Source organism: Coprinopsis cinerea (genome assembly GCF_000182895.1).
Source record: "Coprinopsis cinerea okayama7#130 chromosome 1 map unlocalized cont3.1, whole genome shotgun sequence".
NCBI classification, from domain to species: domain Eukaryota; kingdom Fungi; phylum Basidiomycota; class Agaricomycetes; order Agaricales; family Psathyrellaceae; genus Coprinopsis; species Coprinopsis cinerea.
The window spans coordinates 966340-989961 of NW_003307544.1; the positions used below are offsets into that span (position 1 = coordinate 966340).

At 52.2% G+C, this 23622-nt stretch overlaps 10 protein-coding genes across 10 annotated transcripts; 6 read left to right on the plus strand and 4 right to left on the minus strand.

Moving 5' to 3' along the window:
- Positions 1–121: 121 nt before the first annotated feature.
- On the plus strand, positions 122–1547 carry CC1G_08619 (hypothetical protein; the record flags this gene model as incomplete). The annotated part of the gene is made up of 4 exons (XM_001828421.2): positions 122–205; positions 282–531; positions 586–779; positions 804–1547. 4 exons carry the CDS (start codon positions 122–124, stop codon positions 1545–1547), a joined length of 1272 nt encoding a protein of 423 aa, XP_001828473.2.
- A 126-nt stretch (positions 1548–1673) lies between these two features.
- CC1G_13607 (bromodomain-containing protein) lies at positions 1674–4738 on the minus strand (the record flags this gene model as incomplete). Its single annotated transcript, XM_002912028.1, has 7 exons — positions 1674–2243; positions 2297–2628; positions 2685–2993; positions 3044–3380; positions 3434–3949; positions 4023–4324; positions 4387–4738. The coding sequence occupies 7 exons, from the start codon at positions 4736–4738 to the stop codon at positions 1920–1922; spliced, it is 2472 nt and encodes an 823-aa protein (XP_002912074.1). The 3' UTR covers positions 1674–1919.
- Positions 4739–4960: 222 nt separating this feature from the next.
- On the minus strand, positions 4961–7792 carry CC1G_13608 (transcription factor; the record flags this gene model as incomplete). Its single annotated transcript, XM_002912029.1, has 11 exons — positions 4961–5034; positions 5219–5279; positions 5531–5884; positions 5959–6200; positions 6259–6429; positions 6479–6603; positions 6664–6750; positions 6919–6969; positions 7023–7117; positions 7180–7581; positions 7685–7792. The coding sequence occupies 11 exons, from the start codon at positions 7790–7792 to the stop codon at positions 4961–4963; spliced, it is 1770 nt and encodes a 589-aa protein (XP_002912075.1).
- Positions 7793–8019: 227 nt separating this feature from the next.
- On the plus strand, positions 8020–9032 carry CC1G_08621 (hypothetical protein). The gene is made up of 2 exons (XM_001828423.2): positions 8020–8744; positions 8821–9032. Exons 1-2 carry the CDS (start codon positions 8140–8142, stop codon positions 8891–8893), a joined length of 678 nt encoding a protein of 225 aa, XP_001828475.1. The 5' UTR covers positions 8020–8139; the 3' UTR covers positions 8894–9032.
- A 1208-nt stretch (positions 9033–10240) lies between these two features.
- Positions 10241–10779, plus strand: CC1G_08622 (hypothetical protein; the record flags this gene model as incomplete). The annotated part of the gene is made up of 3 exons (XM_001828424.1): positions 10241–10348; positions 10417–10511; positions 10623–10779. The coding sequence occupies 3 exons, from the start codon at positions 10241–10243 to the stop codon at positions 10777–10779; spliced, it is 360 nt and encodes a 119-aa protein (XP_001828476.1).
- Positions 10780–12421: 1642 nt separating this feature from the next.
- Positions 12422–14497, plus strand: CC1G_08623 (hypothetical protein; the record flags this gene model as incomplete). Its single annotated transcript, XM_001828425.1, has 2 exons — positions 12422–13436; positions 13491–14497. 2 exons carry the CDS (start codon positions 12422–12424, stop codon positions 14495–14497), a joined length of 2022 nt encoding a protein of 673 aa, XP_001828477.1.
- A 298-nt stretch (positions 14498–14795) lies between these two features.
- CC1G_08624 (NWD2) lies at positions 14796–17664 on the plus strand (the record flags this gene model as incomplete). The annotated part of the gene is made up of 5 exons (XM_001828426.2): positions 14796–14874; positions 14925–16349; positions 16405–17119; positions 17181–17288; positions 17346–17664. The coding sequence occupies 5 exons, from the start codon at positions 14796–14798 to the stop codon at positions 17662–17664; spliced, it is 2646 nt and encodes an 881-aa protein (XP_001828478.2).
- A 217-nt stretch (positions 17665–17881) lies between these two features.
- Positions 17882–19095, plus strand: CC1G_08625 (hypothetical protein; the record flags this gene model as incomplete). Its single annotated transcript, XM_001828427.2, has 2 exons — positions 17882–18355; positions 18409–19095. 2 exons carry the CDS (start codon positions 17882–17884, stop codon positions 19093–19095), a joined length of 1161 nt encoding a protein of 386 aa, XP_001828479.2.
- A 1585-nt stretch (positions 19096–20680) lies between these two features.
- On the minus strand, positions 20681–21544 carry CC1G_08626 (hypothetical protein; the record flags this gene model as incomplete). Its single annotated transcript, XM_001828428.1, has 3 exons — positions 20681–20926; positions 20996–21333; positions 21415–21544. 3 exons carry the CDS (start codon positions 21542–21544, stop codon positions 20681–20683), a joined length of 714 nt encoding a protein of 237 aa, XP_001828480.1.
- A 978-nt stretch (positions 21545–22522) lies between these two features.
- On the minus strand, positions 22523–23333 carry CC1G_13609 (copper transporter; the record flags this gene model as incomplete). Its single annotated transcript, XM_002912030.1, has 3 exons — positions 22523–22616; positions 22750–23007; positions 23101–23333. The coding sequence occupies 3 exons, from the start codon at positions 23331–23333 to the stop codon at positions 22523–22525; spliced, it is 585 nt and encodes a 194-aa protein (XP_002912076.1).
- Positions 23334–23622: the final 289 nt, after the last annotated feature.

Genomic DNA, 23622 nt, shown 5'->3' on the forward strand with positions numbered 1-23622 from the left:
GGAGGCGGCGCGCCAAGATGTCAGGATCACGTGTGCGTGGCTTGGGCCATTGGCACCGACGCCCAAGATTGAAACTTGGTTGCAACCAAGTTCGACGACGACCACGACCACAACGACAACGATGTCGGCGAGTACGATAGCTCGCTGGAACGCAATACCTCTGACACGGCCTGATCCCGAGCCGTCATCCAGCAACAACTTGAAGGTACTCCCCTTGCATCCTTCTTAAATCTCAAAAGCCTATATCACTGCCATACTCTTCGTTCGAATAACATATTCAGCGACCACGTCAAGAAGATGACAGCCAGCCTAAGTATGGTGATGACGACGACGATATCTCCATCATATCACGGACACCTTCTCCACCTCCCCCAGACGCTATGGATGTGGACAAGTACGACGAATACGTACGGCGTCCTGTTAGGGAGGTCGTCACTGTCGACACCAAGATTAGGCCGGACAATAGAGGATTTGCAATGTTGATGAAGATGGGTTGGAGTGAAGGACAGCCATTGGGGCTGTCAGAGGGCGGTAAGTGATACCATTCTTCTTGGTTCGAGGACCGATGGCTGAATCCATGAACAGCTCGTGTCGACCCTATACCTTTCCAGTTAAAGAACGACTCAACTGGGATCGGTAAAGTCACTCGGGATGTTGAGATGATCGAAACCACTGTCTCCCAGCGACGAGAGCTCGACTCCGAGCGGCAACAGAAGGAAACGGAGGATCAACGGCGGATTCGAGAGGCGAGTCGAGGCGGATCCTCTCATCTCATGGTGGTACTAATCCCGAGCCGTTCATAGGAAGCAGCAGCCCGCAAAGCAGCTGTCGAATCCGAGATCTCACAGACTCTCAAGCCCTTCTATTGCAGCCTCTGCGACAAGCAATTCAAGAACGTCTCGCAATACGACGAGCACACCAACTCCTACGCTCACCACCACAAGGCCCGCCTCAGAGACATGCAAGCCAATGCTCGTCCGGTTTCTCAGGAAGAGATTGACAAGCGGAAGGAAAAGGAACGCAAACGAGAAGAGAAAGAGCTCCGCAAGATGGCAAAGGCAGCTGGAATCAAGATGCCTAAATCATCCGCGGCGCAACCTACGGCCTCTTCATCGAGTCTTGCCCCTGTGACCGTACCTAATCTCGCACCATCCAGTGCTTTGGGAACTCCCATTCAGAAAGGGGGATGGGGTACAGTCTCCGGTGGTACAGTGGCGCAAGGTGGATTCAAGAAGACCGGTTGGGCGGCTGTTGGCTCGGCCTCGAGTGATCCTGCACCTCAGCGGCCTAGTTCCTCTGGATGGGCACCTGCTTCGGTGGCACCGTCGACACAAGGAACGTCTGGCTTCAAAACGTCTGGCTGGACATCTGTAGGCCCAGGACCCGCTGCACCGTCCAACCCTTCTCCCCCACCAATTGTGAGTACAGCCCCTCCGAACGAGAGGGCGGCATCTTCGAACGAACCCTCGGGGTCTTCTACTGCTCAGCCTGTCCGGACAGGTTGGCAGCAGTTCAACAGCTCCTTGAAGGGTCGGGGTCGGCGATAGCAAGCAACAACTACGTCTTTTCTTATCCTTACGTCCCTGTATTCACGTTCTAAATGATACTTTTTTCATTCGTGCGATGGAGGTGGGATTTCGAGACGTAATGGATTGAAAACTACACTAATAGTAAAAGAAACGACTAACTAGCTACAATTGGTTTGAAACTGGGACGTTATGCTCATGCAATGGATAATTGAATGATGGTACTACTACGGTGAATAACGGCATCATCAGTAGCAAAGAAGAAAAGAAGGAAGGCCCTCTTGAGAGAGCAGTTGGTTGTACATTACTACGATGAAGTCGGGGATATAATGAATACAAGAGGGTGCGCAAGTCGAAGCAAGAAGGAAAGAAAGTCCAAGAATATGAATAAAATTACTCTGAATCACTTCCCGAACTGTCCGAACCAGAGCTCGAGTCCGAAGAGTGATCGCTGTCGTCTGCTCGACGTAGAGGAGCGGGAGGGGCGGAAACGCTGGGGTTATCGAAGAGTGCCATCCTCTGCTCGAGCTGGCGGATCTTCTCTGCCTCGACGTCTTCATCCATGCTCTTCCGCTTGAGACCACCAGTACCCGTACCCTTGCCAGGTCGGTTGCGCTTGACCGGTGGTTGCTTGAGAGGGCGAATGACGAAGTTGTAAAGCTTCGTAAGTACGGAGGCTGGCAAAAGGTCGATTTCAAGCTCGATCTCTTCAGTACTCTGCCAAGGATGTAAGTTTCAAAAATGATGACTAAAGAGAAGCAGGGACGTACGTCACGAATCTCCGGTACTCCTTCGTGGATAATGTTGATAACCTTCTCCAGTTTGGCCCCTTCCAGCTTGCCGATGGTCTCGCTCAAGTCCTTCTTCTGCTCGAAAGTAAGAACGTCGTCGTCGGCGATGGCCTTCTTACTACTGCTGCTCTTCTTCTTTGGCGCTTTGGCGGGTTTCGGAGCAGCCTTGACAGGGGGAGGTGGTGGAGGAGGCTCTCGTTCCTTCTTCTCCTTCTTCTTCTTCTTCCTCTCCTTGTTTCGTGCAGCATTCTTGAGCGCTTCGAGGTTACCCTTCATGGTCTCGATCTGCGCTTCCATAAGCGCGATGGCACCTACACGGAAAATTTAGTCCAGGGTCTAGATGGAAAGAATTTTTGAAATGACGTACGTTGTCGTTCGGCCTCACTGTCGTCGGCGTCGTCATCGTCATCATCGTCGTCGCTGACATGAGTTGGCCTGAGTGGAGGCAGGGCCTTCCACTTCTCCTCAAATACCCGACCAAGTTGCTGACCGGCAGTGCACACCGGAGTACCGACAGGGTTGAAGGTACTGCAGTTTCGGAGCATGAGACGGAAATCTTCGGCGAACTTTTGGGGTGTCGCGTATTCGCCGTTGTCGAGCTTCTTCCTCATTGTTGACATATCCATCGGCTTCTTGATAATCTTCGGGTAGGACGGAATTTCCATACGAACCCAATCTGCGCTATTTGTCAGTGAGATCCCCACAAAAGTATGAACCAGCACATACCGACTGGCTCGTAGAAAGGATGGGCGATGTTGTAGTATTGCTTCTTGAACAGGTCGTTCAGCAGCTTGCTGCAGAACTTGAACTGCTCCGCCATGCTTTCATCAACAACCCGCTTGGGTTTGCGGTTGACCTTATGCTCGTAAGGAAGATCTTTGGGAGGCGGCGGGTGGATTTCCCGTTTCGGGCGGGCAAGCGGCTCTGGAACATCGTTGCGTCGAGGGGCAGGGAAGGATGTCGAGGGTCGTCGTGGAGGGGGCGCCTTCTTCACCACGGGCGGTGCGGAGACAGGAGGTGGAGGCGGGGGCGTCGCCTTCTTTGGTGGTGGAGCATGCTTGGGCTAGCGGGTGGTCCGTGAGTATAGAGCGACCTAGACAGGATGTCATAACATACCTCTGCTGCCGGCATCCCTTTCAAATGCTTGTCGAAAACTTGCTCCACCCGCTTGCCCATCTGAGTCACAACATGGTCTGGTCCATTGAACGTCAGGCAGTTAGTGAAAACAAGTCGAACGTCGCTGACAAAGTCTTCAACGGTCAAGTATCGTGGATTATCCGGGTTGGGGTCGGGTTTCACAGGGTTTGAAGAATTGAGTTTTCGCTCGATGGTGGAAAAATCCATGGGATGCTTGATAATTGAAGGGTAGTGCGGGATGTTCAGCTGGACGGGGTCCACGGGCTTGAGGAATGGAATGGAGTCTTTGAGCTTCTTCAGCGATCGTATGCATGACCCGCAATATTTCCATTGCGCGAGTGACATCGTCGAGGTGCCCGGCGAACGTGGGACAGCTGTCGACGTCGATGGCGCAGGGGCCACAGAGTTGTGGGCTGGAGCAGTCGACGGTGGTGCAGGTGGGATTGGACTTGCAGCATTTGAGACAGCAGCCGACGCTGGGGGAGGAGTGGCGGACTTCAGAAGAGCGGCGGGAGACGCGAAAAATTAGCACGCCCGTGACGGCGTACAGGAACAAGAATGGACTCACGTGTGTCATAGACGCTTTATCGGCGTCAGAGTGTACCCTTGGCCGCTTCGCTGGCGGTTGCCCATCCTCCTCCTCGCCAGGGCCTGGACGCTCCCGCGGTGTGTAGGGAACGGGCGACTGGCGGTCTGAGGTGGCCATGGAGGCGTCTGTGGATAGGGGAGGAGGCGGCGCGTAGTCGTGGTCATCCTTCATATCGACATCGCCGTTAGTGTGGGCTGGCTGGGCATCGTTCGTGTCGTTGGAGTTGGACTGTGTGGGTTGGTCGTCCATCTTGATGTCCTGTGGTGCAGAGGGGACGGAGGCTAAATGACAAAGGCGAGATGAGACACTTATATCCAAGACAACGACATGGGTCCAGACATACTTTGGTCGACGGGCAGGGGCAGCTGAGAGACGACAGGGACCTGGGGCTCCGGCTTATTAAAGGCGTCGTCCATGGATTTAATTTGCATGGGCTCATTGCGGACATCGCTCTCCTGCTCCTGATAATCGAGATCGATTTTTACATCAGGGGCGGGGCCAGAGGAAACGGGGGTGGCGGGCGAGTCTGCAGCGGGGGAAAAGTCGGTGTGGGCGGCACCATTTAATTTTTGTTGGGAAACACCGTTGACGTCGGGCTTGACGATGAGCTCAGCCGGTTTGTCGCCGTTGATGGCGTCGTGGACGCCGTTTGGCACAGCGTGACCGGTCTCTGGCGATGATTGCGCATGGTCCATAATTGGCGCGTGACGTGTCACAGCGTGACACAGGGAGGGGCAAGGGAAGATTTTTGGGAGTTAGGGGGATCGGAAGGTCGCTAGTCTTTATAGCTTTCAAATTTTAAGTTCAGATGATCCCGCGCAGGGGCCATCCACCGTTTCAACAACGTCCTTCCTCGCCTTTCCCTCCTCACCACACCCTCAATCCCCCAATATTTCGCTCTAATATACATACAGCAGCTATAGAATATCGTCCTCCTTCTCCTCCTGAGGCTCCTCTGCAAACACTGGCTTCGGTTGGTTCACTTTCCAGGCTGAAAACAAGGTTTCGGAAACAACCTTACGTCAGCACCATCACCACGTAAACAGAGGATGCCATTTCCGGCAGAGCACGTGCTCGTCTACATTTCATCGCCGATTGTAATCGGGCGAGGAACATGACAGACCGCAGAGGGCAGGCCCCCCGCAGTGCCCGCGGAACATAGCAAATGCACTCACCAGCCGTCCATTGGGGATCTTTCTCTGCAGCTTCCGCATACTTGAGTAGAGCTTCCCGAGGCTGTAAAGCGAAAATGTGAGCATATGAAAACCCCATCACTTGTGGGAACAAAGACGACGCCGCCAAAGCTCTTTCCATCTCCTTCCATCAAACGGCAAATTTGTAACCAGGGAACACGCAAAAGAGGACGATATGGGGTGTCCATAAGAAAAGGAGCGCCGGGACGTTCCAGCCCCTTTGTGTCCCCTGTGACGTTGGAGGGGAAAGAAAGAGGCGATAGGAAGAGATTGAACAGATAGTGCGACACTCACATCGATGTCTCGCGTCGTATCCCTGACCAGGTGCTGGACGATATGCTGCGTCGCGCTGGCGCCCACTCTGCCTCCCTTCCCAGGCCCAGTGACAGGTAGCTCAGGCCTTCTACTTTTCCTCGGGTCCATCCTGTCTTTCTCTCGCTTCCGTTTGGTTCCTCGCCCAGGATCCATGTCGCGGAACATGGGAAGCGCGTGTGGTGTCAGAATAGTGGGCGCGGCCAGCGCATCAGACAAGTCCTCCACATTAGCCTTCCTGGATGGACCCTTGCTCATCACCAGCTTGGCTCCATTGAGGGATGTCTCAGGCGAGTACAGCACAACCACCTTTCCATTCGAGAGGCCAGTGATGATCTATCAAACCGCAAGTTGTTCGCATGTCAGCATACATGATCTTCGGAAATACACATACCAGAGGAACCACTAACCTGATTAATTTTGGAATGCCATGCAACCCTGACTGGAGTCGAGTCCACCGTTAGATTCTTGACAACTTCCAGGTTTTCTTTCTTCAGGAAGAGTAATCCACCGGGTTGGCCTTGTCCGCGGGGTCCTACGCCAGTGAGGATATACTTGTCGTCAGGACTGAATACGGCATTGGTTCGAGGGTAGAGGGTGGGAAGTTGGTTATGCACGGCCAAAGGCTTCTTGAAAGCACGAATGTCCCAAACTAAAATGTGGGACCAGAGTGAGCGGCTTGCATGGAATAGACAGGAACAGACACGCACGCTTCACGGTATCGTCGCCAGGGCCCCCTCTCGTCATCAGTGTCCGACCATCAATGGAAAACGACATCGATCCCGTTTCAGTGCCCTTTGTGTGAGCCCCTTCGATGCTCATTCGAGGTCGAGCAAAATTAGAGTTGGACTCCCATAGATGCATAGCACCATCAGTGCACACTATGAAGAGGTCAGTCGAAAATATGAGATGAGTCAGATTCTGGTATACCTCCAGCAATGTATGTCCCATCCCGCGAGTATCCACACACAGAGACCTTAGTTCGACCACCACGGTCCTTGGATTTCACTACAATCACAGTCTTCTGTTTCCGTTTATTCTCGGCGTCCCATATCCTGTGTACATCCTAGTTAGCCTCCTAGCGATAAGAACCTAGAACAGGGCCAGAAGCATACCGAATAGTTGAGTCAGCTGACGATGTGATGAAAGTTTTAGGGTCCTTCGGATGCCATGCGCAGGACATGACCTCAGCGACATGCCCACTAGTGAAATTCGATCAAATGTCGGTCAGCCATCCGGCAAATCTCCAGAGATAAAAGAGAGATAAAGCAAAGATGATATAAAGAAGGAACCGAAAAGATTCCTCGAGAACCGTGGTTCTCTGAAGAGAGGGGCTAGAAAGAAGAACACGAGAACGCGCTAAAACTTACGATGTGTTCTTCATGTCACGCAGGTATGGATCACCCTTAATAAAAACAGCTCTAGTCAGGTTAAAATTATACACGCTCGAGCGGGGAAGATGAGGATAACGTACTGCTCATCGCCATCCCTGTCGTACAACCTCGGTTGGGTTGTCGCAGGGATCACAAGGAATCTAGTTCCGTCATTGGAGAACTGAAGGTCGTTTATCTATTGACAAAGCATTAGGTTCCGGGCATGAACTCAAAAGGTAAGGAGCATATACTACACACCTGATAACTCCCAGCGGCCTCCCAGGTTTTGAATGGTTTACATTCAGCTGTCATACCGCCGAAATCCCACAATTTACAGTCATAGTCATATGCGCCTGTCACAATACGAGCGCCAGAAGGGTCCAGCGCTAGAGCCGAAACGACTTTGGTGTGGTCCTTTAGAACGATCTCGTGGGTTATCGGGAAGAGTGGTGAATCGTCTTCGTCGGCTTCCTCATCTTCCTCATCGTCAGAAGCCTCTTGCGAAGCTTGTTTAGAGGTTTGTTTGCTAGGAGGAGGTCGGGGTCCAACCTCGTCTTCGTCGTCGCCAGATTCAGTTTGGTTGCTCGTACCAGCTCGACTTGGCCCTGCTACTGCCTGTTGCACCTTCTGACTAGTCGACTTTGACGACTCTTCTTGTTTCTGTCGAGGGTTTCAATAACGCAGGTCAGACAATTACTGTTGATGAGAAAGGCCCGACGTAAAACGCAAGGAATAGATAATAGCAACCGGAAAAGCCACGTACGTTTTCTCGCTTGGTCTTGTCGAAACGGTGAGGGTCCAACTCGCGCTTCTGGCTGGTTTTGCCAAAGCCAGTTATGCCCATGGCTGCGAATATTTCGTCGGCGTCCATCTTTGCGTCGGTTCGACTCTGTGTGCAGACTCGGACTGAAGGACTACGGCGCTGGATGACGAACTCGCTGTCTCCACAAGGCGCACGGACGACACGGCAACCGCCAAGCCTAACAATAGAGCATTAGGTAATTTACCATCACTTGCTTCCGCCGAGAACGATGCCGTTCATCGTTACACACGCACGCGCCTCTTCGACACTAATGAGTCCAGGACGGACAAGCCACCGTTGAAATCACTCCTTTGTATTCCTTCGCCTCTCGTCGTCAACGTCGTCTCTCTAACAGTCCATAAAGTATTTCTATCGACGAGTAACCCGCTGGGACGACGACGACGAAGGACGAGCCAATGTTGAAGAGACAACGACAACCCTCTCCTGTTCCATCGAGCAGTAGCAGTATCCCGCTCGTCACCGACTGTGGACCAGATGACATCTCGATGAGGAATTTAAAAAGGAGGCGGACACAACCGCCTCCTTTGGACGGCGCGTCTAGGGGGTGGAACAACCACCGTAACCCCCAATCATTTTCTATGGGCCGCAACGATGGCGATGAAGAGGACTATTACGAATCTGATGAGGACGACGACGACTCCAACCAAACCAATGAAACAGAAAGAAACGCGGAGGGCGAGGTGGTGATGGAGGAATACAAGTCGACGAATAATCTGCTTCGTGAATTGCACATTCTGCAGCAACACCGATTATTGTTCTCGGGGGACTCCACGACCATCGCCAAAATGGGTCCTCCCCAGGGGCTTGCGCCAGTACCAGCGGTCTCTAAACAGGCACCCTCGTCAGTGCACTCGTTTGCTGAAAAACAACTGCCTGGTCCTTGTCCAGAAAAAACTCAACGACATTGGGGTTATCCTGGAGATCACCACCCTTCCCCACAGCATCCACAGAATGGGGACGAAACATTGAACGTACACCAAAACTACGGAGACACGAATAGGTACGTGTCGCTCCGTATATGGGTCGTCCCATATTTCCATCTACCCTGGGCTCACAAGTGCTGTGAATGCTTCTAGACTCCTCAGGGAGTTATTCTTGTCAAGGAGACGGGGAATGGAGCCTGAGGCTCGTCATTCAGAACGTTCGTGATTATGAAGGAGCCATCTATGTTTTACGTTTCGGCAACCCGCAGTTCCTGAAGATTTCGACCGGTCTCAGCCCCGATTCCACTTCCATTGCCCTCTGGTCGCGCTATCCACGATGTTGGCGCCGTTTTAGCCCGTGTCCGGAAGGTTTCTACCCCCGCATTTGGTCCATAGGTTCCACTCTCCGGTTCCTGCCTCGCTCTCGCATCATCCAATCTCTTCCTACCCCTCCCAGAGCATGACGCCCCATTTCATCACTTTTGACGTCCCATCCAATTCATCATCATCCATTCGATCCAACGCAAACCACGCACAGGTCCATCACATTACCTCGCATTTCTGCATCGCTTTCGCATCATATTTTTGGCATTTCATCTTGTTTTGTTTTCACGCATCGATCTCACTTATCCCTTCCCATTATCTCCGTCGCCATGATTCCACTGGATCCTCGAGCGGGAGCTTCAGGTCTGGTTCTTCGCGGTCTTTCAAAGCAACTATCTTTATCATAAAAAGTTCCTTCTTGTATCCTCCTTGTTTTCTTCACGACATCCCCTTCTCCATTGGAAGTTCAGGTTACGTGTAGTAGGTAATGTAGGACTCTCGCATTTGGCATTCGGCATTGTATTCCATCCAGGTTACATTACGACTCGACCTCAATTGTCTAATACCCAGCTTGTCTTTATCACTGCGCCAACTGAGTCCTCCTCTGATTTTCAGTCCCTACACTTCTGCCCCTGGCGACTACGGCGTCCGCCGATCGAGAACGATACGTATTGGGTCTTTGAAACCCATCCTTTGAAGCCAATGACATTGGCGCCCAGCTGATTCAGCTCTGGTGGGCATATCGAGCGGAATGGGCTAAAGAGGAAGGTGGTCGGAAGAAATTGATGGAATGACGCGAAAACGCGCGAGCAACTCTTCAGCAACTTGAACTCTTCTCTTGTGTTCGACCGCCATAGTTTCCCTTACTTGAAGCTCTGATTTCTTGGAATTTGTTGTAGCGACACCGGATTTGAAAACCAAACCGACATAGCCTTAAGCGTCCAATACCGTTATAATGCGACCAACCCCAGCAACCCTCCGGGCTGTCTCCCGGACAGTCAACCGGACCCATTCTCTACAGAGCTCGACTTCATTCCAAGCTGTGCGAACGCTCTCAACAGCCCAGAGACGAGCATGTCTATTGGCGCAACCACCGAGACCATGCCCTGTCAAACCGCGACATCTGGTCGCACGAGGATATGCTACACCTGCACCTCACATTAACGAGAGGTACGTCGCTCGCTCTGTCTGCGTGGCTCAGAATTGACTTAAGAATATGGAATGGATGAATGGCTATAGTCATTTAACGATGGAACAATACCATGCACTCTCAGACTCGACTATGGATTCACTCCTGGAGAACCTCGAAGACCTGCTTGACACAGTCGGAAACCCGGACCTGGAGGTTGAGTACCACGTACGTCTGCCCATTGCTCTATCACTTCAAACTGTTAACCGGTAGCTGTTTGGGATCGTTTCTTGTAGAGTGGTGTCTTGACTCTCAACCTGGGTGAACATGGTACATACGTGATAAACAAGCAACCTCCCAACAAGCAAATCTGGTTGTCCTCCCCGGTTAGGTCTGTCATTGCTTCCTTTCCATTTTATACCTTCCTCTGCCATTTCGTTATCTTCCACCCCCTTTCAAATGATAACTGATGAAGGACTAACTGGTACTTGACACGAAACAGTGGACCAAAGCGCTACGACTACGACGAGGAGCTAGATGACTGGATATACCTCCGGGACGGCCAACCCATGGGAGACCTGCTGAATACTGAATTGAGTCAGGCACTGGGGATGCCTGTGAATCTCGGAGTTGACCATGTATCGGAGAAGGTGCAGTGAAGTAGGGGGAAATGTTGCCGGGAGCTGGAGAGGAATGTGTAAGAGGGTAGCAGGGCGATCTCGGACATATTTTAAGAGGATGACGTTTTAATGTCTCTAACAGCGCGGCCAGTTGAATACATGGGATTACGACTATGCTGCATCGCTAAATAGATGAAGGTACAAGTGGGTGATGGGCGCCTAATTTGCGGAGTGGCCGAGTAGAAACCAAGCCCTCTGAGATCCATGTCTAAGGTACAGAGGAAAGTGAAACGAAGGAAGGCAACTCAATATACTTTCAACAGGCCAGCGAATTGGATGAGGGATTCGGATATGAATTGGATCGAATTCGGGGTACCAGTGAGTGTCGAGAAGCGTATTGAACCAAGGTGTTCCAGGTACTTTGTTTGGGACTATCGCGTGTTTGACACTGTGAATATATGGTAACAGGTATAAGTAGCACTAGTGCTTGGGAAATGACTTGGTTCATTGTTTGGGCCGTTCTTTGCTTCGCTTGCCGTTCCATCACAGCGCGACTGAAATCCGAACATCTTCCTCAGGCGCTCATCTCCATAAACCACGACCTCAACAGCTAAAAACGTTTTCGTCTCGACGTTTCAACACAGCCATTTTGAAGTATTTCCGAGTCTCTTCAGTATCGCGACACTTCCCTCAAGGCGACAATAGACATGACAGTTCGAAATGAAGTCATCCGCCTCGTGTATCAAGATCTTCTCAGAAAATGCTCAACCTGAGGCCTGAGCGCCCACATACCAGGATCTTATCGTGCTTCCATAATAACAGATCAGCGGAACGGAGGGAGAACACGAGGTAGAGCAGTGGAATTAGGCTGGACAGGGGGTTTAGGATTGGCCGAGGCCACGAATTCTAACTTCTCTCCAGTTCTTCCCCTCTCTTGTTTTGACCACCTCGTGGTTGCCAGACGAGAAATGCGGACTTGAAGCTCGCCAGGCAGCCTGCCAGCCACGCGTTTGCCGAGGTTGTAGCCGTGCCTATAAGCTCGGTGACAAGGGACCGCTTTACACCGCCTTGTTCTCGCTTATCGACCTTGTACTCGTCACCTTGCCTTTTAGTTGTGGACTGTTCGTTCCCGTCCGGAGAAGTTGGGCGTTTGGGGCTATTCTTGGTACGTTTGCTCCGCTCGTGGCTCCAAAAGTTAGCGCTTGAACTCATGATCGATGAAGCAGCGCACGACCTGTATTGTAGGCCAGGGACTACCGTGAAGAAAGCCAGCGAGAGAGCTTCACGTTCTCCACGGGCTATAGGACGACGTTCCTGTCTACACACCACACTAATCACCACCTTAATCAACCATCCAGACAGACGTTCGACGCGCAAAACTCGCGAATTCGCCTTCTAGAAGATTAGTAGCAAAATCTGGCCTCGGAGCAGACCGACTAATTGGGCTGCTATCCTGAACGCATGTACGTGTGTACGCCATTGAGTGTACTGGCGAACCTGCTGGCTAACCTGCTGGCTAATAATCACTGTGACCCTCCTCTGTAGATAGTCTGTCCTATCCGACTTCTCGCCCTGGTCGCCGATCACACATCGAGCTACATATTGGAAGTCGAGCGTGTCGGCCACCTCCTCACCAACCCATTGTCATTTCCGTGTCTCCACCTTCCAAGTTGTAGAGGCCATGGAGTACTCAGCAGGGTCTCGCCCTGTTAGTCGAAATCACTTCATCGTGGAAGATGCGTGGACGAAGCCCACAACGTCGACCTCCAGACACAACCATCAGCCTGTTGCATCGTCATCTCGAAATCCAGCAGCCCCCTCTCGCGCAGGCAGGTCCTCACCCCCTAGTGCATCTCCCAGTCCTCCATGGGCAGGGAATTTCTTGGGACGTATTCCACCCGCCGCGAAGATCACACCCGTTCCACCTGTGCCGCCATCTGCAACCTCGGCATGGCTTCCTCCAGCACCTCAAGAGCCAAGTGGTACTACCATCAGGCCCACTCATCCTCCAGCTGCATTCCAAGACTCCAACCCGTTCCTTGTCCAGCAAGACTCGTCGAACGTCCTACAAACCTGGACATGGCCGCTGGCCGACGATAGCACTCTGACAGGATTTTCGACCGATAATCCCAATTCAAATGGGGTAGCAACCACTACGCCGACGAAGAAACCCCTCTGGCAACAGTATGGAGGGTTCTACCGTCCCATCGACGACGTATCCAAGCCCTGGCAGCCAAGTCCTGCACCATCCTCACCTCTGCCCGTCCCTAATGCGCCGGTATATGTTCAAGATCAGAAAGCTCCAGGCCTGTCCGGTACAGTACGGACTCAGCACCATTCAACCCCGCCCCAAACTCCTGCAAGAGGACCTCAGGTTGCGATCACAACTGTGAACAATAATTCGACGCCGACACCTGTATATCAGTTGACGTTGCAGAATCAAGGGTCGCCTGCGAGGAGCGAGGAGAGTGGGAGTAGTTCGGCGAGTAGTGGTGTTTTGTCGGGGAGTTGGGTGCCGTTGCCTTTGCCTGTTGTTCGAGTGGGGAATGAGGGGCGGGGGAGGCCGAGGGCTGGGTCGGTACCTACGATATTGGAAAGGGAAGAGGAGGAGGAGGGAAGGAGGGAAAGGAAGGGGCTACAAAGGAGGTTGACGGGTTCGAAGTGGAAGAAGAGGGTCATTGGGTGGTTAGGGTCTGGTAGGTCCTTTTGGTCTCTCATGATATGGAATGCGACATTGACCTTCTTCGCAGACTCGAGGAAGAAAAGGGACGATGAGAGTTCCATTGTCAGTGTGGAAACTAAAGTAAAGGGAGACAAATTGAAAGTGAAGGTTCCTGCTCCGTTGGTCATGGACGAACCTGTGGCTGCACCCTCGCCCCCAGCTCCTCCGACCCTCCCTGACCGAGTCAAACCGCACGAATGGAAAGAGTGGGGATACTACGCTCGACCCTACATCAGAGGTGTTCAGGTCTACAATACGCCTTCGCCGTATCTTGCGCCGCTAGGTAGCGTGGAGTCGCAGGTCAACTATCAGGTCCAACACATCTCTGAAACCAACCTCACCCCCTCTCAAGTATTTGACAGTCTCGTCGGACCCGATGGTCTGACTCCTCATCCTGAGAATTGGAAACTGGGTATGGAACACCCAAGCCTTCCTCCCCGGCCCAAACGATGGGCTGAATACCCTGACCCGGCCAAACCACTTCCGTTCCCTTGGGAAGTCCAACTCAACCCCTTCTTGGAGCACATCCTCTACGGCGTGCCGCGGATGTACTGGGACATCCGGTGCGATATTTCGGCATGCCAACATGGTATCCCCAACGATACGCGTTGTCGCCCCCTCCTCCCAGCAGACCTCTCCCAGCCGGCCTCTTACCCCTTCCTTACCCACTTGTACATCAACGCCCTCGCTGACGACATCTCGCCCAAATTCCAGTGGCCAATCATGGTATCCAACCCTTATGGCGTCAAAGTGCGCGACGTTGTCAGTTCGATCTACGAAAACTTTCAGGAGTATGTGTTTGAGAAAGAGTTTTGGGGATGGGGGTTGACAAGGCGGCGAGAGGCGAGTAAAGCGAGGAGGGAGAGGTGCGATCCAGAGGGTGTAAATGCATGGGGGCTGGAATTGGGGGTTATGCCTGGTGGGAGGGATGATAGGATGAGGAGGATTGATTATCTGGGTGGGAAGACGCTGTTTAGGGGTCTCGCCCCCAATCCGGATGCAACAGGATGGGTTCTGTATCTGGGACAAGATTAGGGATGTTCGCATGTTCGCAAGGATGGGCTGTTATTCGGCGGTACTGTCACTTAATCGATCCGGTCATGGCGTTTGGCAATGCAAACAGACGATGGTCATCATTTGCGAAGACAAGGAAGTGTGAAGGCTCAGAAGGATTTTTGATTGGCGCCCGTCAACCAAGTCCTCGTGACTGTATTAAATGCTGCCGTTGTGGGCGTTCCACCTCACAGCATTCTTCTTGTCAGATATACCAGTGACTCTGGGTCCCTTCTTCCCCCCGAGACGTTTGTTTCGTCCCCCATTCTCGCTGGGAAGTATGCCTCTCTTCCAGAATGCCCAGAATCTCACCATCAACGGCGGAAACTTCAACGACTTCTCTACCAGTGGGCTCGATCGTGAGTGGACGCTGCAAAGGCGATATGGATGGCTTATCGGCGAAATCTAGCTCTCGTGTACCTCGAGCAGTACAGTGCTCCTGGAGCCATGCACGACTCTATGGAGCGCTACCCTCCTCCACGCTGCCATGCAGAGACCAGGAGGCGAGCACTGGAAACCATAGAGCACTGGGGAACCTTGCCTAGGGCGGACAGGCGGAAGCGCCTCTTCTGGCTACATGGACCGGTCGGGATGGGCAAGACGGCCATCGCGCAGACCATCGCTGAGGAGTTCGAGGCCAAAGGTATCCTCGGTGCCTCGTTCTTCTTCTCGAGAACAGACCCCAACCGAGACAGAGCAGAGCGCTTCGTTGCTTCGCTAGCTCTCCAACTCGCCATTTCCATTCCCGCTCTCAAGCCTCATGTTGGAGCGGCTTTGCGAGCCAATCCCGCAATACTCAGAAAGGCTCTGCCCATCCAGTTGCAGAAGTTAATCATCGAGCCTTTCAGAAAGATCCCCCCGTTCGACGAGGACAAAGTGGTCGACATCGATGGCCTTGACGAGTGCGAGGGGAGTCGGCCGGGAGCACAGGATAAAGAGAAGGAACAGCTCTTAATCCTCCACCTTATCGAGACCATGATTGACGCCGATCTTCCTCTCAACTTCTTCCTCGCATCTCGTCCTGAGGCTTGGATACAGGAAGCCTTCGAGGATTCCCCGACTCTCTCGATCACCACACAACGAATGGATCTATCCGTGGACTCTCAAAGGGACACGGACATTGAACGCTACTTCCGCGATCACCTCGAGCGTATACGGCATAGCAAGAAGCATCGCCTCTGCTTCTCCAAGCTCACAGAACCTTGGCCATGTGAACTGGCAGTTGAAGTCGCCATTCATCGCGCGAGCGGCCAGTTCGCCTACATTGACGTTATCATCAGATACGTCGATGACCCCTACGGCAACCCTGTCACACGTTTGGAAGAAATCACCCTAGGACGCGCACGTTCTGGCCTTAATGCGATGGATCAATTATTCGACCTATACAGACGGATCCTGGAAGCGCACCCTAATCGTGAAGAAATGAGGCACGCACTCGGATGTCTTCTAATTCCCATAAGGCAGCGGCCCATCGGTCGCCCCCTCTCTCTCGCTTTCCGAGCTTACGACCGGATTGTTGGCGACGGCCCAGGATACATGGCCCGCGCCCTTCGAGGTCTTCACTCCTTGGTCCGAGTGCCCAGTAGCGGCTTGTACGCCGGATCGGAAACAACGGAGGATCCAGAGGAAGTGGAACTCGGGGACGAGATCGAAGACAGACAGGTCATGTACCATAACTCCCTGTTGGAATACCTCCGTCGCCCAGAGCTGGCAGGAAGCGATCTCCACCTAGATCATTCCTACTATTCTTTCTATTTCCATTATAGGTGTTTGGTGTATTTGGCCAAAAGTCGATCTTTTTCACCATGCACTGCATCATCGGAGCGCGAAGAACGTGAGTAGACAACTTTAACTTCAATGGTAATCTCATGCCGAGTCTTCTTCCCTAGCAGAAATACGAACATATGCAGCAGAATCCTGTCCGATAAGGGGATGGTTGTGGCTTCCACTATTACCACAGGAAGAAATGACAAACCTCGCTTTGGATTACGCGCGCCTATTCCTCGAGCACGACGCCTCGACAGATCTCCAGTTCGGTACCGACGCTTGGATGGCAAGTCGTGTTGCCGGTATAGAATCCCGGATGATGTCTTCTTTTGACTACTTTCTGGACGAGGCGCGGCTCTTCCGGCGATGTCTCAATCATTGGCGCTGCATGCTTCGTCGCCACTTCACTGCCAAGGCAAACGACCTCAGTTCGCGAGATGGTGAATTCCTGCAAAGACTGTTCATCTCGATCCATTTGTTGGCCATGGACCCCCGTGTACCACACTCCTTCAAAATAGGCCCGCACGAGCACTTCCCCGCCGAACCCTCACTCTACTTCGACAATGTAGAGGTACGTTTGTTCCTCCAATCTGTAGGTTTAACCAAGACCCTGTGTTGTACCGGTAAACTCCCTACAAGATGTTCCCTTTCAACAACTCCTATCGTTGCTGTCTTTACACACCTTCCTGCGGATTTCTGGCATTTGATGGAAGCTGCATATCCCGGATTCGGAAGTATAGTGGAATGCGCCATACCGAGCCTTATCAACAGATTATGGACGGATTCGTGCATCTCCGGACTGGCAACACCCCGGACGGATGACTCTAAGCTTGCATTGTACGTCTTACTCTTTATCGAATAAATGGTTTATAAAAAATTGAAATATCTCTCCGTGCAGCGATTTCAGCTTCCCCTTCGATTTCAAAGCAGCAAGTGACGACTGGAGGAGGAGGGAAATACCCGACGTTACACTCGAAGCAACAATAGATGACTTGAACCTTCTAATGTACAGTCTCTTTATCTCATGTCTGATGGTCGAAGCGCTAATTATTACTTGCTGTAGCCAATTCAGCGACACCCTGTTTGAGTTTCTGCCTCGGATTCCCACTCCAGAGGAGATTGACTTTCTGCAGAATCCTCTCGCCGAAGGACAAATAGCACGCGTATGGATGACTAGCTTGAAATCCATTGGAGTCAGTGTCATTGTACAGTGCATTCTGGAAAAAAACATCTCCATGGCCCTCGCATTGCTGAATTTGTGGGACATGGCGAAGGAGAAGGTTGAATGGTTGTCGGTTAACCCCCCACGACGTCCACGAGTTATAGCCTTTTTCGAAGACTTCCGAAGGGATCCGGAAGCTTTCATCAAAGCCTTGATTTAGTCGAATAGTGCATGTGCTGTGACTATTAATTGAATTATCAACAAGTACCCAGATTGCTGTTGCAATGAAGCTAGCGATGGGTCGGGATACCCACTGGTGAAGCAGCTTCGAGTTGATAGGGGCGTCTCTGGATATATAAGGGAAGGATGACATCATTATGCAGTCCCAGATTGATCGAGGCCCAATCTAATCTGGGGAACCTTGGAATCCGACGACCATGTTGTCGAGGCCCGTTTCCAGCGCCAAGCTCTTGAGACGTCGACCACGCATCTCCGCAGCGAGGTTTGCGACAGTCTCTCCGCATGTCATCCCGCAAACCCAACCTCCTCCACCCCCGAAACCAGCTGAACCCTTTGTGGAATCGTCCAAAACACCCTTCATCGACTCTCGCGTCCTCAGAGCTCTCACTGCTCAACCGCCAGCAACAACCTTGCATGATATAATCAGCCACTACCTGGATGAGACCGGGAATGTGTTGGACGTAACCCTGCCTTATGAACCAACGCCCTCGAAAGAGAGAAGAGTCCAGTTCGATGATGATGAAAGTAGCCGGGAGGTTGTTACTGTTGCCCATTGTGCAAAGGACGGGGACAATCACAAGGTTACACTTTCGTCTGGGTTTGGGCTGAACGTTCCTGGGTGGCAGGAGGATGAAATCTTAATAGTGACTTGCGCTCATACACTTGAAGAGGTAACGTCCCCGATTGCAGAGTCGTTACGGGGTGCTCAAGGAGAATCCTATAGATTCGGCAGTCTCCCCTTCTCCAGATGAAGGAGATACCACCCTCAAATCCTCACCCGATTCTTACGGGGACGTTCATATGTATAGGCTCGGGAGCCTCGCTGAAGGTCTACCCTGCTTCGCGCATCGTCTCTGCCCTACCACGTTCCGACATTGTGCTTCTGTCAGTCCCACTACCTCCAGGGACACTGAAGTCTCTCCCCCTTTCGCCGTACCCAGCACCCCTTAACACCCCCATTCTCGCGCACTTTGTATCCCCGACGCCTGTGCATGGTGCAGGGGACTGGAAGCCATGGATCGGCGACACTTATGGTGCGTGGAAACACGGACGTGTAGTGGGCTACCGGGACTTCAGTGGCCGAGAGACGCAGCCTGGAACATATGATGCGTTGAGCCATATGTTGTTCACCCCGTTCCCGACGGCTGGCTCGAGTGGTGGCCCTGTGGTGGACGCAGAGACAGGTGCAGTTGTGGGCGTCATGCTTGGTTCGAGGATGGACAATGCAATTGCCGGTGTGAAGGGCTGGGGTGTCCCTTCTGAGACCATATTTGAGGCAAGTATGGGATTCATACATTTCAAGGATGTGTTGTTAATTAAGGCGAATACTGCAGATGTTCTCTTTGCCTGGACTAGAAGGAAAGAAGTAGACGCTGGAGAGGCACTCTGTACATTAGATATTACATACTAACATCGCTATCCACCACCGACTCTCTGGTACACCTTGCACCTCCTAACGCAAGCTCACGAATTTCTCAGATTCGCCCAAGTCCAGATGCGTTGCCAAGGGGTGTCCGGGGTCTTGGATGAGGCTTTTGATGAGCCAATGGCGTGACGCCTAGACGCAGAAAAGCCTCAAATAGTTCAATCAGCTCCGAGAAATTGGCTTGATTCCGTTCATATAAGACCGACTTCTTCTCTTGTTCCAGCTCGCATCGCCTTTCACCTCTTCCTCCATCTTCATTTGCCGTCCTCCATCGTTTTCGTCTGTTCCTCTCCTCATCGTTCCTACCAAGTCGTCTCGGTGCAACTGGATGGGTGGACCCTGGATCCCTGACTATGATTTGTGTCCTCACCTGGAGGGTAGGTGACGAAGATGGACGTCTGTTCAGTCTCTAGAGATGTCGCATTCCTCGTTGTCGCCTTCACGCCCTCCCCCATCTCCCGTCTTCACCACTCCTCGGAGCGACAACGCTGCTACACCTCTTTCAAGCGCCGCTTCAATCCCCATTTGCCGTCGCCGACGCACGTTCGTGGCGGACTCCGATGGCGCAATCCGCCGCTATCATCGCGTGCTCGCAACTCTTGTTTCTCCGTCGTCTCTCACAGGTTTCGGTTTTCGGGCGAGGAAGCCGGCGTGGCTTGTGGCACCAGTGGACTTCTGTGCTCGTTATAACTAGGGAAGGGCTGTTCTACTGGTACCTCCTTAAGGCTGCCTCTGTGCTCGAGCTAGTGGTCAGTCGGAGCGTTGTTGGGACGAAGTGCTACTGGAATTCTACTGGAGAGGTTTCGATTTGTGTGTCGAGGGGAACTGGGATTTAGAGTTGGTGAAACCGGAAGGACCTTGGAGATATACCGGTTGCTTGGGTTCTTCTTGGTTCTTGGTATTCGTGCTGCTCAGAAGACCAAGGAGGCGCAATTTACTCTAATATGGTCGTGGATAATTTGATTTCCATGCGGTCGGGCAACATAGGCGATTGCATCGGACACTAGACATCGCTCTGGATACTTGGTCGAATTTTACCTGCAACTCCAGGGATCTTACTTTACCGTGTGTTCGAGCACGACAACTTGGATCGTTGCATTAGACATGTCGAAATATATTTTGGAGCTTCGGATGGCATGGCGATTATCGCAGGGTCGTGGTTACTTGCGCTGTTCTTAGCGCAGCTATCTATAGAGATGGAAACCCCTATACATTTTGAATCAATGCTATTTTCATTATTAATATCTATGCACTCTATTCTCAATTCAAGCGATGCAAGAGATCAGATAGTTTCCTCTGAAGGTAACGATGGAACGCCAATATATCCAACTTGGCCTCTTCGGTTTCATCTCCGAGTCGGTTGTTTGATTATCGTCGTTCTAAGTAGAGGAAGAAACGGTGGAAGAGGACAGGCAGACATAGACAAAGAGAATGAAGGGATAAATGGTATTCGTAGATATGTATGGCTGGCATTAAGAAGACATTACGAGTGCGAAGACGAGATCGTTATGTACTTTCGAGCAGGGGACCGATGGCACAGAGCAATCTATACATATACGCGGCCAATTGCTTAGAGAGCCAGTAAACCAGCGAACAAACCAGCAACGCCAGCGGCGAGTCCAGTGACGACGTGGCTGAGGGCACCGCTATCGTGGTCATGGTCGTGGTCGTGGTCGTGGTCGTGATCATGGTCATGGTCATGGTCATCGTGGTCGTGGTCATGGTCATGATCGTGGCCCCCAGATTCCGTAGCGTTCTGGCAGGTAGCAATGCTCTCGGGAATGGTGTACGTCGACGAAAGAGTGAGGTCGGCGCACTACAGCAAGTTCAACGAGTCTAGTCAGTAATTCTTTCCTAGTACTCAAAAGTTCTGGTTCAAACCCACCTGGAACAACTCCCCATCCCCACCATCGAACATAACCTGAATAGTAACATTCGCACCGTCCTCGACACCTTCGATACCAGTGGAGCTCAGGTCAAGAGGGATGCAGAACGTCCCCGCATCCTCCTCTGACGCGAAACCGCGGACGAATTGGTCGGGGAGGTCGTTTGGGTTCGCCGAGGAGTCGTTGGAGGTGACTTTGAAGTGGGTGAAGGAGTTGGGGTTTTGGGAGGTGGAGAGGAGGACGCCGGCTGTCCAGTCGCCGTGGTTGGTGCGCAGGGAGAAGAAACCTCCGGAGAGGGGGAAGGTTGTGCGGTTGTCTACTGCGTTCGCGTAGCCGCCTGTAGTAAGATGGATGTGGGTGGAATGTTAGCGTTGGGTGGGGATGTTTTTTGGCGGTTGGGTGGGAGAGGGAAACGTACTGCAAAAATTGACTTGCGCGTTTGCGTCGAAGGGACCTCGAGGCTCGGGGTACAACAGCCTAAAGTGGGCGTTGACACCGGTAGAAGCGGTGAGGAGAGCAAGGAGGGCGATGAACTTGGCGTTGAACATTGTCGTTATTCCGATTCACGTCTCGACGAGGGATACGGGCGACAGAGGGTAAAAGACCGTGGAAGCGACCGACGACAACAAGAGCAGACCCTCAGCCCTCGTGTTTTAAATCCACAAGGCATGATAACCTTCGCGATTGCGAGTCGCCCGCTCGTGACTTTGGCGGTACATCCAGAGCGTGGCCAAGGGAATGGTCGGCGACGGTTGCGGCTTGTGGTTGTATCGGCATTCGTTGATAGAGATAGAGAGTGGGAGGCGTCGACGTCGAGTGATAGATGGCGCAAGTACCCTCTCGGTAGGCCTCCCCACCCTCGTTTGGAGAGACGTCAAATTCGAAAAGAGCGAGGTGAAATGTATCTTATCAAGGTGATTGGCTTGGAATGTGAGCCGGAGGTCTTTGCAATGGTGGCGATGAAGAGAGGCTCGAGGACAAGGGAAACCAGACACAATACTTAGACACCAGAGGCGGGGTCTCAAGTAGAACAGCGCATCAAAACACGATGAGAAAAGATCTAAACGAAGTACCACGTCCACTGCACCCACGATCGCGGACCCTTAATGAACGTCAAGACCCCCAAAGTCAGCGCTGGACCACAAAGTCCTCCCAAGTCATTAATTTCAAGTGCAAACAAGAACGCAAAAATAATAGACGATACCGATGATCAAAACTCAGTGATTAATTGGAGCCCTTGTCCTGGTGCGTGCCTTCGCAAAGGAACAGGCACCGTGAAGAGATGTCACAAACACCATGCATATGACCCAGTCCAAGGACAGTCTAGCCTCAATCGAGGAGGGGAACATGTGCCTAGCTGTCGCGGTGGAGCACATTGTTACACCTCTAGGCTCAAGGAGGAAAAAGTAGCCCAGCCGCCCATGGCCGAATTTATGGGTTTCGGGGAGGGTGAGCTGAGGTGACACTCGATACGAGCCCAAGAAGTCCAAAGAGAAATAAATAAGAAATAGTATTCTCATGAGATGTCAATGTACAGAACCATTGCTAAGCCGTCCAAAGAAAGCCTCTCCAATGCCCAACCCTGCAACTATACATAGGATGAACTCCACTCTGAAAGTCCTGTTGAGAGAAGCGGTCGTGATTAGCATCATGTTACGAAACCAAGCAATGTGACACAACAGAGATGGCAGCGGCGACTACGGAGAGTTCGCACTAGCCGAAAATAAGAGTCAAACGGCAGGAAGATACTCACATGACAGCCAACATGAGCAAGTAGCCTAGTGCAGCTTGGAAAGCATGTAGTATGCCTCTTGGAATATCGTGGCTGGCAACGAATGGTGGGATGGTGCGTAGTCGGAGGCGGGGGAGTACTGGTGGTATTTGTGTAGTTGGGCCGCCTTCTTCTCGCATCTTCACGCTACCGCTCTCGTCTAACGATTTGCCGTCTGTTCTGGATGATGATGATAGAGAAGAGGTGCCTTCTGAATATCTTGAAGAGAGGAGGAGTGCTCTATATAATTGCGATACAAAGTGTACAGATAAGCATGACGCTCGTGTTCGCGGAGATGTAGCGGTAGGATGATACAGGAATAAAAGGACTAACCGTTGTTGCCAGTGGTGTTCGAATACGGCTCGAATAGCAGTCAACCATCGCTCGATAATGGCCAACAAAAAGAGGCCTATGCATGCTCCAGCGATAGCGCCAGGTGAAGACGGGACCCATTCTTTGAAAAAGAGATGGTCGCCAGTCGTAAAGTGGAAGTAGGGTATCATCATAGCATGACCCGCCCCCGCTCCTGCATCTCCTCCGTGTCCTGCGTGGTCGCTGTGGTCCATTTCGATACTTGTGTTGTTGGATTAGAATTGAAGGTAGAATGTGGGTGAGAGAGCGAGCGGTCGAGTAGAGTTTGAGAGCGGGTAGGAAAGGCGGGTATCTGGAGACGAGAGACAAGGAACAACCCTGGATAATCACAGAAATCACCCAGAGCAGAGACGAAGAGATGGTTGCTGAATTGTTGGTCCTGTTCCTGTGCCCTGGTCCATGAGAAAATTAGACCTCTTTGGGCTGCGCGGAGATTGGTCGGAAGGTCACGCCGGTCGGGATGTCCGGTGTTGCCCGAATGCC